This window comes from Rutilus rutilus, assembly GCF_951802725.1.
Source record: "Rutilus rutilus genome assembly, chromosome: 19".
In the NCBI taxonomy this organism is placed as follows: domain Eukaryota; kingdom Metazoa; phylum Chordata; class Actinopteri; order Cypriniformes; family Leuciscidae; genus Rutilus; species Rutilus rutilus.
Window position 1 is genome coordinate 21,264,059 of NC_140232.1, and position 13,566 is coordinate 21,277,624.

The 13,566-nt window shown below is 37.1% G+C and overlaps 1 protein-coding gene across 1 annotated transcript in view; it reads right to left on the reverse strand.

Annotated features, from left to right (window-relative positions):
* Nucleotides 1-525: 525 nt before the first annotated feature.
* Nucleotides 526-13,566, reverse strand: part of sema3bl (sema domain, immunoglobulin domain (Ig), short basic domain, secreted, (semaphorin) 3bl) — a 29,738-nt gene continuing 16,697 nt past the window's right edge. The window contains exons 4-15 of the mRNA XM_084388833.1: nucleotides 12,388-12,507; nucleotides 10,595-10,685; nucleotides 9,666-9,782; nucleotides 8,956-9,104; nucleotides 7,920-8,034; nucleotides 7,743-7,812; nucleotides 7,030-7,406; nucleotides 6,816-6,907; nucleotides 6,382-6,423; nucleotides 4,937-5,162; nucleotides 4,230-4,363; nucleotides 526-3,273 (exon numbers count right to left, since the gene is read on the reverse strand). Of these exons, the coding sequence (XP_084244959.1) occupies nucleotides 2,806-3,273; nucleotides 4,230-4,363; nucleotides 4,937-5,162; nucleotides 6,382-6,423; nucleotides 6,816-6,907; nucleotides 7,030-7,406; nucleotides 7,743-7,812; nucleotides 7,920-8,034; nucleotides 8,956-9,104; nucleotides 9,666-9,782; nucleotides 10,595-10,685; nucleotides 12,388-12,507 (2,001 nt within the window). The 3' untranslated portion in view covers nucleotides 526-2,805. The remainder of the gene's footprint in view (nucleotides 3,274-4,229; nucleotides 4,364-4,936; nucleotides 5,163-6,381; nucleotides 6,424-6,815; nucleotides 6,908-7,029; nucleotides 7,407-7,742; nucleotides 7,813-7,919; nucleotides 8,035-8,955; nucleotides 9,105-9,665; nucleotides 9,783-10,594; nucleotides 10,686-12,387; nucleotides 12,508-13,566) is intronic.

Sequence of the window (13,566 nt, forward strand, 5' to 3'; positions counted from 1 at the left end):
GGGTTCTAAAAACAAGTAGAAATAAAAACAGAGATTCATGACTTTGCAATTAACTTTTTAACACTGAGAGCGAAACCATGGCACAGTTTGACAGTTATACAATGTAACCGCATCAACCTGCTAACTACATCACATATAAACGCACATTTGGGCCTCGTTTAGCTGGTGTTTCGGGTTCTGGCTGGGTCTGGTTTATGAACGTCTTCACTGATTTTTATAGCTCTTTTACTGTGGTCTGTTCTCCAGCGGCAATATATCCCAGCACAGCCGCTTGTTCTTAATGTCGAGCCTCTTAATGACTAATGACACCAACATATGACCTCACTTGAATGGAGTCATTTTTAAATTGAGCACTGACAAAGACAATCTCGGGAGAAAAAGACCTTTTCAGCATGATAAACCAGCACACGATGGAGATCGTAAAAGGAACATCTGTAATGACGAAGGGTCACACCCAACCCCTGGGTCCCGCTAAGAGGGGGGTCGCTCTGAGCTGACCCGGTGTGAAGCACAAACCCATAAAACTCTCTGTGAAATGTTTTTATTTATGTATCACTGAACCAAACAGAGGTCGGAGTTTTCTGCATGCAAGAATCACTTTTAAATAACACATAAATATATCAGACACACTGGTTAAAACACTGCATTTGTGCTGTGTTTTATATACAGAGAAAATGAACTAAAATCAGTACAATCAATGTTTAAAAAGAGTGAAAAAGATGCTGTTCATGTTTTTAAAAGTACAGCACTCCAGTCAGATTATTGTTTTAATGTTGTATTTACATTAAAAAGCTGATGACAAATGAAGGATCAGAGCAGTTCTGCTGTACCCATTCACAAAAAGCAGTTTCAGTGCAACTAGTCTATGCAGTCAGTCCTGTCAGGGCAATGAACAGATACAATTATATTAAGTGAGCTTGATTTGTTCCAGCGGTTTGATGATTTTTCTCCTGAAGTTCTAAAAAAACATTGGAGAAAGTTTGCAAGCCAAACAGCAGACAGCAATGTTTTAGAGAAAGCATTCACTTTCCCCCCAGACCTTTCTAACTATAAATAAATAAATGGTTCAAGTGAAGCAGGAGTTTTTCGTATAGATGTACAAAGTAAACGAGAATGTGAACAGCGAGAAAGGACACAGATGTTCGCATCAAGGTTACTTTAGTCGCTGAAGAGCTTTTGTCATCAATGAATGGTAAAACATCAAATCAGCTGTCTAGTATTGCATCAATTAAATTATATATGATTAAAACATTGTAATACTTTAGAATAAGGTTCAATTCATGAAAAATGTACAGTTAGGTGGTCGTTAAAATACATGGTTATTCACCTAATAAATATGTGCACATGACATATTGAGTTTAAATTATAGTCTTATCAGAATAGCATCTTTAACTGCGGCTAAAATAAAAAAAAAGTCCACGACAACATACTGTACAAAATCGGCATAGAAAAAAGACGTAATATTAATAGTAAAGTTCTCAGAGGTCATTTTCAATACAACTGATAACTCGCACGCAAGATAACACCAGCCGCGTTTCTATAGTCGTGTGACAAAATGCGTACTATACACTATGCGTTTACACTATGCACTATGTACTCAACCGTCTTGTGTATGAATTTTATCCAATTATTTTCTCATCCAGACAACACAATTAGAGCTGTGAATTGGGACACACCTTGAGTAGTGTGTAGAGTAATACATAGTTATAAGTACACAGTGTCTAGTTGGGCACAACTTGAGAAACAGAAGGAGCGAGTCTGTGGTGTGATACATATCATCAGTTTCAGTTACAGCATTGCCATGCATAACAACAGATATTAAGAAAAATCAGACCACTGAATTGACCAATTAGAGTCGAGTATTCCAGTGAGCTGTGTAATAACACTAAATGCATTAAGTATCATGAACTAACAACAAACAGTATTTACAGCATTTATGAATCTAGGTTAATGTTCATTTATAAATATACCATTAATTCATGTTCATTCATAATAAATGAATGTTCATTTATACAATGTCAAATAGGTCAATATATATATATATTACAAAAAACCACACAATGCTGTAAAATTACTGTTCATTGATATTTCATACTAGCTAATGCATTAACTTAAGAATTAGACCTTACTATAAAGTGTTACCAAAACTTTACATTGCAAAGAATGAAAAGGAAACTGACCCTGTACAAAGCTCTGTAGCTCATGATCGCGATGTGGTGTTTCAAGCTGATTAAGAACAAAATCAGTTCTGTTGAAGTCTCAACGGTCGTCAACCTATGATTTAGTTACCAGAAAAAAGTCTAATTAGTCCAAACTTTTAATTCTTTACAGCTTAATGTACTGGCAAGCTGAGTTTTGTTGAGCACTGCCATAGCTCTCAGTTGAGGAAAAGTCTCTAAGCATTATGCCCAGTTGTATCACAGCCAGACGAATCTTAAATGGATATATGTTTTTTGGCACCTGTTTTAGCAGTGGCAGCGCTCCAGTCTACTAGTCCCATCCTGTTCTACCCTCATTTGTTCCAGTAAAAAGGTTTTGCAGCTGCTAAGTTCTTAAGTGAGATATATAACATCAGCCACGGTCTACTGTGAAGTGATGAGGGCCGGCTGTCCTGGTCACACGAATATTTGGAGAGGGCGCTCAAGAATGTCCTAATTAACATGGAGAGAGCTTGGACTGCTCGACATAAAACCTACATTATTTTACATCACCAAAAGCAAGTGTTTATGTGTGTGTATAAGGGCATCTAAAAATCCAGTCCACTTTTCCATTGGAAGTTCATTTTGCTTCACGTGGGTCTGTATTTTACTCTAGTGAGTTGAGGTCCCGTGGAGAGCGGATTCGGGATTCTCCCGTGCTCTTTTGGATTCGGGATTTCCGCGCGGAGTCCTGCGCTTGCCGATATTTGTCCATCATGCTTTTGTGTTTGCGTCTCAGCTTCTCATTACACCAAACGCGTTCGCAGTACTGCTCCACCTGCGGCAAATTTGAAGGACCAATCAGCTGCAAGACGTCTTTGAACCACGCCCTGGCTGGGCCACGGTTGGCAGGGGCTGTGCTGGCGGGGCACGGTGACCACACTTTATATTTACTGTCACGTGACAGGAGGTCCGAAAGGGCGTCGGCGTGTAAGACGTCCAACCAGAAGCGTGAGAGTGTTCGCGAAAATCCGTGTTCCCGAGATCGACACACGTAGATGCCTTCGTCCTGACGTAACACACGCCGGAACAACAAACCATCATCTGTCTTAATGATACGTTCATCTAATTCCACCTGAACAGAGAGGAAAAAAAGAAATTATTGGAAATGTACAAATCACATGATTTATTTCTCAAAAACAGTAAATGAATGAATAAATAAAATGAATACATTTCATTGCATTAGAGAAACAAAATGGGATTTCCCAATGACTGCTCACCAATTAGTTTCAAGGTTATTTTCAGTAGATATTTGAAAGTGTCTTAAAAGTGAAAACACAACTATTCATAACTATGGGCATGTTCACATACAGAATGTGTCCAAATGTATTCATTTGAAACTGTATATTTATTGGTTAATAATTTAAACGTGAAATACTTTGTGAGCTTTTGTAAAATGTTTGAGAATTTTGAAAATGTATATTTTGTTGTTCATCTTTACTTCTTTGTAACATAGTACTTTCTAGAATAGTTTGTACTTGTTTCTCCTCACCATTACCGCCTTTAGTTTAATTTTTGGAATCACAATTTTTTTTAAACTGATCTATTTAGGTTTATACATTAGTATAATGGCCACATTTACATAAAATGGTTTAAGTGACCCAATTCCGATTTTTTTCCTCCCATGTGGCACAGATCGGATCATGCAAGCAGGAAAAAAGCACATGGATTCTGATATTCTCAGATCGGTTTCAGGCCTCATTCAATATGTGAAAATAAATCTGATATGAATCGGATATGCGCATTTGGCATGTAAGTGGAATAAAAAAAAACTGATGTAAAAATTTTCAGTCAAAACTTACCTTAGAGGTGTTCTATAAATTAATAGTGCTCATAAAAGGCTGTTGAGATTCATTTGAAACGGAGCAGAGACTTGGAGCCACGAACAGTATGTCTTTCACAAAGAGAACCCTGGCATCAAATAGTTTAAAAACCCTTAACTAATGCAATGATATTTCGACATTTTTAAGTGTCCGAATGCTTTTTTGATGTCCTTGTAGATATCTTCTAATCCTTTTGTATGTCTCTCACCTCTTCTAAGTGGTCATCTCTCTGAATGTGCCATGTGACAGTGGCCTGTGGCGATCGAGGGATGCACTCCAGGAAGGTGCTGTTGTTCTCAGTGCCATAAATGACCCGTTCTTCAGTCAGATCCAGATCCTCCACTACAAAGAAGATCACATGACACTTTAACACAGGCACACAACACGGTTCAGAGTAAGGCCAGTCAGGGATTTTCCACTGCATGTGTGTTTGGATAAGAGTGCACATACATATAATCCCTTTTCATCACCAACATCCTCACCTTTGGCATGCAAACACTCAAGCGCTCTTCACTCACACCTCTTTTGTTCTTTCCTCTCATACTCTCTCTCCTCTCATACTCTCTCTCCTCTGTGATGAGAGATGGAGAGTGATCTGTCTGTTCATCTCTCACTCTATCAGTTCCTGTCTTTCACAGAGAGTTTGTCTCAGTGGAGTGAGATTGCCCTTCAAACCCTATTAATCTTCCTATTAGAACAAGCTCAAAGGTGTGTTGAAGTTTCTAATTCAAATGATTAAACAATTTGACTTCAAATCTCCGGAGGAATTGCTCTTCTCTTAGACTTTCACATCAGTGAGCTCTTTGACATGTAAATGAAATTTAAGTTGTCAGAGGAGGCCACTGGTGCATTGACATTCATGCTGCATGGCTGCACTCAGTTAAGGAGGCTGTCACCTCTCTCCTTCTTTCTTACCACTGAGGTTTTGGTCCATGCACTGCAGTGCTGGGTTTGCATGTTTGATGTCCTGTCTCCGGTAACGCCGTTTTGTGTTCGGCAGGTAGCGCGTGCAGGTGTGTCCGTCCCAGGCACAGTATGGATCTCGAGCCAGGCAGCACTCGGCACAGGCTTTACCGTACAAACTGCAGCGGTGCAGAGGAACCTGGACAACACCCGTCTGTGAACCCACGAACAAAGTTTGCTGTAAGAGAGAGAGAGAAAATTAACAATTTTAGTTGCTCCCTTGAGCAAAATAGGGATAGCTCAACCAAATAACAAATTCGGTCATCATTTACTTTCTTTCCACTGTGAAACAAAAGAAGTTTGTTTCACAGTGAAAATATGTAATTAGATTAGATTAGATTAGATTCAACTTTATTGTCATTACACAAGTACAGGTACAAGGCAACGTAATGCCAGTTGATGCATTGCCTGCAGTTAATTCGACACCATAGAGTGGATGTGCTTGACTGGCCTGCTTGCAGTCCAGATCTGTCTCCTATTGAAAATGTATGGCCCATCATGAAAAGGAGAAAAGCTGTTTCAAGACATCTTTGTATCAGGCGAGATTTGGCAAAAATTCCACTTGCAAAAGTTAGTATTATCTTTAGTATAAACAGTTAGTATCCTCAATTCCCAAACGATTTAACAGTGTAATTAAAAGGAAAGGTGGTAAACAAACAATAACATTTTCTTGGTTAGAGAAAACATTAGAAATCATTTCTTTGTACTTTTGTCAGTTAAATAAAGGTTAAAAGAATGAACAAATCACAGATTTTTGATTTTATTGCATTTTTCAAAATGTCCCAGCATTTCTGGAAATGGGGTTGTAAAAGCGAGAGCTGAAGAAGAACCAAAACAATGTTCTTCCACAAAATGCATGCAGTTTTGTTTTTTAACCGCTAGAGGGCCAAAAGTTACATAGTGCACCTTTAAGTCATTATTTAATAAAAATTCAAGGCAAATATTCAACACAAGAAACAACACCATTTGACATTTTTGACATGAAACCTGGAGTCACTTTAGTTTGTATGTGTTTAAGTGTGAATCTTTTTTTTTGAATACCACGAAAGTAAAAAAAAAAAAAAGTTTGGAATGATTTGACGGTAAATAAATGATGACACAATTTTCATTTTTGGGTGAACTCTCTTTAACTCCTGTGGCTCCAGTACTGTCCATGAAATAAGTGAACTGTTTGGATATAAAGCACCCGCTTCATGATGAATAACAACTGGTTGTTTTGCATGAATGTTTAATGCTTTGGAGCCAAAAAGCATATACACACAAAGTGGAGTCTCTGCACAAAGTAAAAGCCTCTTTGGGAATTTTGTGGAAAATTAATTTATGGTGCTGCTTAGGTTACTACGCTTACGTTAATTTACTGGAACAGTACAGTGAGTGTACATGATGCATGAACTTACCCTTTTCACAGATATATCCATGGAGGTTATGGGAGTGGGTACCTGCAGAGATAAATATAATGAGAAACAGATATAAAGGTACTCAGATATACTCTATTGTTCAAAAATTTGGGGTCAGACTTTTTAAAGAAATTAATACTTTATTTGGTAAGGATGCATTAAATTGGTCAAAAGTGACAGTAAAGACATTTCAATTATTACAAAATATTTAAATATAAAAAAAATGCTTTTGAACTTTCAATTCATCAAAGAATTCAGCATTGATAATAATAAGAAATGTTTCTTGAGCAGCAAATCCGCATATTAGAATGATTTCTGAAGGATCATGTGACACTGAAGACTAAACTAATTATGCTGAAAATTTTGCTTTGATATCACAGGAATTTTAAAATATATTCAAATAGAAAACGTCCCACACTTTTGAGCTCACGGACCTTGAACACCTGCATTTCCTCCAGTGTGATTTCCTCACTGGTGAGAGAGTTACCATTTCCTAGTACGATAACCTTTAGCACTGTCCCAATATCTGAAGAGGTCAAAGGTCACAGTTATTCAACCATTCAACCACGGTTACAAATACACTTAAAAATGAAGTAAAGTGATGAAAAAAAGTAAAGTGATGAAAAAAAATGAAGTCACGCTCCTTACCAGTGCCGATGAACATGACATCATAGTATCCGTCCTCGGCCTGTGTGCGATCTACAGTGATGTGTGTGAGCCTGTAGGGGGCGCCGGTCCGGAGCAGCAGTGGTTGTCGATGTGAGGGGTAAATGGGGCGCCACATTAGTGGGTGCGTTCGAGCAAATTGCAAAACGACATCCGGAAACTCCAGTGTGCTACGGAAGGCACGGCCAGGCTGGGCTGTGATTTTACTGGGGCAAACTCCTGGTCGTGGATAAGGGACTCGTCCTTCATAAGGTCCCCACTGATAGTCCGGTCCTTCTTTATGAGCAAATGGCCCATTAAACGCCTCACGGATATCAGCCATACTATAGACACACACTGCATAGCCCTGAAACACATTACTGGAGAGAGAAAATGTTCTGTTAAACTCACAAATACCTGATTGATGCTCTTAAAAATGATGAAGTTTATTTATATAGTACATTTCACACACAATGACGATTTAAATTCTTTACAATGGCATAAAAAAATAGAGCTAAACAGCTAAATTAAAGATAATAAAATTGGATTAAAATGAGGAAAAGGCATAATATGTATGTGTATATATACTGTATATATATATATATATATATAATAAAAGACATAGAAGTGTAATTTAATATGCATTAAAAAATTATACAAAGATGAAAACTGAATGAAATAAACAGATGTTTTCTCAGTCTGGATTTGAGTCAGACCTGATTGTGCTGAATATTGCGTAGATCTCTGGATTGGTTTCATCTTTGGTCCTTAACAGAAACACATCCTCTGCATGACAAACACATCACACAAGAGGCGTAAGAGATCAAAATGATTTCAAGTTTATATAATATTGTATATAAAAGAGCTGAGGGAGTGTCTGTTTATCGTCTCACCCAGCTGGTGAAAGTGTGTTTGGATGCCGTGAGGTCCAGGAACAGAACACACCAGTCGGGCTTTAATAAATGTACTCCACTTATTCACCAAAACCCTCTGCCCACCCACATCACTCTGAAATCGCATAAACAATAAATCATGAGGCGTTGAATTCACTTCTGAACAGATTACGGACTCAAATTAGCCCCAGACCACACACACAATGACCTCTTGGTAAAACAAACTGTCTCTGCGTCTCAATTTGTATACAATCCATCCTAAGTAGTATGCTAGATTAGAATTAGTGCATCCCAAATCATAGCATACTACATAATAATATACTAGTATACGAAAGGTGCCACAGTGCATCCATACAATGCTTTCCCCCCACAATCACTTACTAAATTGAGTTTGTGACAGTTCTCATTTGACTTTTTTGGGTGAACTGGTTTAATTAAAGGGGTCACACACCACTAACCCCTGTAATTTGAACACTGTTTATACATAAACATTCAGTTGTAACTGTTCCCGTGGGAACAAGAACAGTTCAGTATCACAAAATATCTCACAGCAGCACCCAGTTATGGAGATTAAGGCACTGTAAGGGAAGGATTGTTACGGATCCCAAAAAAGCAAAACAGCTGGGTGGTGTAAAGGATCTGAAATCTGTGTAATCTGTATATGCGGAAATAATCACCCTCTCTGCAGTTTAAGTGTGTGTGTGTGATTTGGGAATGTGCTTGAGCTGAACAATGAATAGCAGTCAAAGTGACAGTAATGTGCGAATGAACCCGGCTCTTTGAACACTGACCTCTGAATGACAGAGAGGGATTTGTACTGCTCCCCTTACTCTACAGACCCTTGTGTGTTAGCGGTGTGTATGTGTGTGTACGGATTCTGGGGTAATCGGTGAGTGTGTGTGTGATTCAGAGGCATGCAAACCATCCAACAGCTGTGTGTATGGGGTTGACAACAAGGCAAGAGCATTGCATTCCAGTATACTGGTCTACTTGTGCCTGGATGTATGTATATGGTGTTTGTTGTGGTTTGCCTCACCGCACACAATCGTCCAATGCGTGTGTGTATGGCTCCTTCATCGTCTCGCTCTGTGGTCTCTGTTGCTCTTTCAGTGAAGAAAAAATAAAGTTTATCGTCATCTCTGTCTGCACTGTCAGGGATGAGGTGGGCCGCAACAAACCTGGGCTCTGCATACACACACACACACATACACTATTATAATGCTTATACTGATCTAATTGTTTGTAGTATGTAGATTTTACAAATCAATAAGAAATCATTTTAAGAATAATTGGGTGTTTCATCAATGATGAGCACTTAAAGTCCCAAGATTTAAAATATGAAAATACATAATAAAATAATAAAAATGATTATGAATATATAAAGACTGAAATAACTACTGCAATATTTACTCTTTGGAATGTAAAAAAAAAAAAATCTAATTTTTTTTTAATTGAATCTTAATTTCAATTTTTTTTTTCATAAACAATATCAAAACTGATTTCCACAACAAGGTTTCCACTAATAAATATAGTGTTTCATTTCCAATCAAGCTTTTCGATTTAATAATTGTTCAAAATATGTGTATGAAAATATTTATGACACATGGTGCTATGAAATTTGTCATACATTTTCTTCCTAAAATGTTAAATTGTCATTTCCATCACCATAATTTCCACCAGAATAAAGCTATAAAATACATAAGAAATAAGAATATTTATTAAAATCAATATCAAGTATTTTTATACCGTGTAGAATTCTCTGATCTGTCTCTGTTCTCATGGGTGAGCGAGTTCCTAAACCTCTCAAAATCACAGAGTCTCTCCCCAAAAAATCCGCAGTAAGACCGGTGTACAGCTCTCCACCTGAGAGAGAGTGAAAGAGCATTGGAGGTCATTGCAGACAGCTGAATTCTCAATATCTTATGTGAGAAATAAGAAAAGTAAAAATAATTCTGCAGGAAGCCTCACTGTTAACATTTTCATAAAATCATGTTATCAGCTATAAAAAAACACATTCACACACCTATAAATCAGCCTGATATACAGTCAATAGCTGTTCAAAGTCACACACGTTACTTCTGAGATTAGAAGTTACTACTGTACTTACTAAACTTGACTACATGTTTATAATTTGCATGTGTTTGTATGAACACATACTTTAAAAAAACAACTCTGTTACCCATGAATTATCTGACAGAAATGTGTGCATGTTAGTGTGTGAAAGATCTCCAAGGTCTCTAATACGCAATCTTAAAAATCTGTCGCAAAACATATTGCATTTGGCAAAATGACAAGCAAAGAAAGCCAAGATTGTGCATTGTTGTAAAGGCACACACTATACGCACTGGGAGATGTGTCCATGCCCCAGAAGACTGTAACACACCCACGAACACAAACACAGAAGACCCCTGTAACACTAAACCTGGCCTGAAGAGCATCTCAAATTTCCCCCATCAGAGCAGTCAATCTACAAAGGTCCATAAACTCTGAAAACTGACAAGCAGAAATCTCCACCCTACACACACATGAGCCAAACACACACACACACACACACACACACACACACACACACACACACACACACACACACACACACACACACATTCTCAAATACACAACACAAACATGTAATGGCATGAACTTTTACACAGAAACTTAACACATTGGCACTGTACCTGTGAAGGTGCTTGCAAAGGGTAGTTTGGGGTCATGAGGACATTTCCCCCTCCCATTCTGAACTGTGGTACGGTCCAAACTGAACACATGCTGCCAACAAGAAGTCAGAACATTCACATCAATTTCACAACTCAACGATAAACTATAGCTGACACATGAATTTCTCTTGCTAGTGAAAAAATATATTGTTTATTTTTACAATACTTTAATGTATTATTAATCATCATGTTCTGTTTGGGGTATTAGAGACCCCAAGGCCCTTTTAATATTTCCAAAGATATATTCAATATCGTTACTACTTCTTGATTTCAGCTAATCGTATAAGAACTGATTATAAACAAAACCTTGGGACCTAATGTTCCTGTGATGTTAAAGCTGAATTTTCAGCATCATCAGAAATTATTATAATACACCGATTTGGTGCTCAAGAAACATTTTTTGATGTTAGGGAGTAACAAAACAATGTTAGGGAGTAACTTTTTTCACATTTATCAGTAGCAGATGAATTGACAGTATTTCAGCTGAATTCATAATAGCATAACTTTTCAAGTAACAAACTACTTTTTGAAACAAGTACCAGAATAGCATAACACAACACTACATCATAGTTATTCTTGACATGGTCTATCAAACACGTAGCTTTACTGCCAAAAGAGCTGAGGCAATGATTGTGCTTTCATATACAATCTTTTTTTCTCTCTCTTACTGTAAGTAGAACAGGGAAATGGTTAGTTTGGGTTTACATTTATATGAACCGGTTCAAATAAACGGTTTACTGATTCCTGATTCAAGTTCCAAAGAATAAATCCCTGTGTCTTCTTTAGTGAAATACTGAAGTAAAATATCCACATTAAAGTTTTAACTAGTTTATTGGTTGTATATTTATCATTAACATGTCTTTTCAAGTCACCCTAATTAAGTTCTTAATTGTTGTTGAAGCAGATAAATACTGCTCTGATTACAAAATGAAATAGTATCATCTGACTTTGAGTTTCTAGGCTGTATCATATGAGATTTTGTAACACTTTATTTCGATAGTCCACTTTAGACATTCTACTAACTATAAGTAACTTTGCAACTACATGTCAACTACCAGTCATTAGAGTATTAGTAGACTGTCTGCTTAATATCTGATAACATTTTATTTTAATGGTCCTCAACAGACATTCTACTGACTATAAGTAACCCTGGAAGTACATATCAACTTATTCTACTCTAATGAGAGTTAGTTGACATGTAGTTGCAAAGTTACTTATAGTTAGTAGAATGTCTAAAGTGGACAATCGAATTAAAGTGTAAACGAGTTTTCATCTAATGTGTAATAATAGAAAGGGAGTAGTTTTTACTGTCAGTGATGTCAGACGTATGGGAGTCCAGTTGATGCCAAAAACAGATTAAACCTATGGTGAACTGTGCCAGTTCAGTTACACAATGTACTATTGTCTATTTGTCAGACATCTCTGACGCCCTGAGGTGACACATAAGATAAAACACCTCAAAGGAAGTAAGAGCAGCTCACTCTGTATTCTGTCCAATGCCAGAATATTCATATCTGTATGACACATGCCAGCAATATCTCTCTTTTCTATCCTCTGCTCTGAATCCTCTGTGTTTTTGCTTTGTATCTTCTCTCACGATCTAGTCTTGACCTCTAGGGTCAGTCTGTTGGTGGGTGACCTCTGACCTTAAACAATTTGGTCTCTGATACATAAGTAAATTAGATTCTCCTGATGTGCATACACAAACAAACTAGGTGTGAAGTAGTGGGAGGGAGTGTTAGCTCATATGTTACCTCTCCACGGTGTCCGACGTTCACATACGCACACACGGGTTGGAAAGCTCCAGTTCCACAGGCCAGCAGATGAGTGCGGTTAAATGGCTGCAGCAAACGCACAAAGTTTGCACACTCCGTCTGTACCAAACACACAAAGATAGAGGTGATTTTAAAATGTTTGGGGTTTTGGTAGCAAATTAACGTACAATTTTGATCATTACAGCACAATCACTTACACCAACACATGTATTTTACATTGGACAACCAAGTTAAACTCATCAAATGCAGTTCATGCTCATAGGAAATCAAAGGATTTTGGTATGTGTGAGTTTGACTGGAGTGTTTAAATGGAGAGTTACAGGAATCAGCTAATTTGAATGGATCAGAGAAAAAGAGCGAACAAATATCAAGAAAATGATCCATACTTAAAACTCACTGAAGCCCAATCAGAGCTTTCAACATGGGAATGAAGCTCTTAAGTTAAAATTACTGAAGGGTTCAGAAAGAGGAAGACATCACACACACATACAAACACACACTATCAACATGTACACACTCTTAACTATGGCCACCTGTATGCAGCCTCATTGACTGTGAAGGGTCAAAATCAGTGGAGCATAAATGAACGAAAGATCAAGGGTCATAAAAGATGCAGGCAGATGCTCAAACTGCGACCAGATGTTAACCAGCAGGGCTGAGAGCGCAAGAGAGATCCAAAGCAGCAATGTGCCAGTCACTTAGCATAAACAGGGCATAAAACAGAGCCTGAAGCTTAAAAATAAATAAATAAATAAAGTCAGTAATTTAGAGAATATTTTCATTTTACTCAAACATAAATATAAATAGTACATTTATAATTTATATAAAATTTTTGTAGCCCTGTTATCAATATTTGGGACAAACCTGACTTGTGATAAAACACTGATTTGTGAAATTTTATTTAAGCAATAAATATTTAATTAAATGTACATATTCATATAAATAATAAATGAATAAATGAATAGATAAATAAATTATTTTGGTCATTAAATTGTGTTAATAATTCAAATATTTTTATTGCAATAGACTGAATATCAATTCAACAGATTATGTCAAAATTAAGAAATTGCTGTATGATTTTAATTGTTGTATACAGTTAAGAAGGCCATGACTTCTGAGGTTTGGGTTTAAAACAATCTATTATTTATTTAATTTATT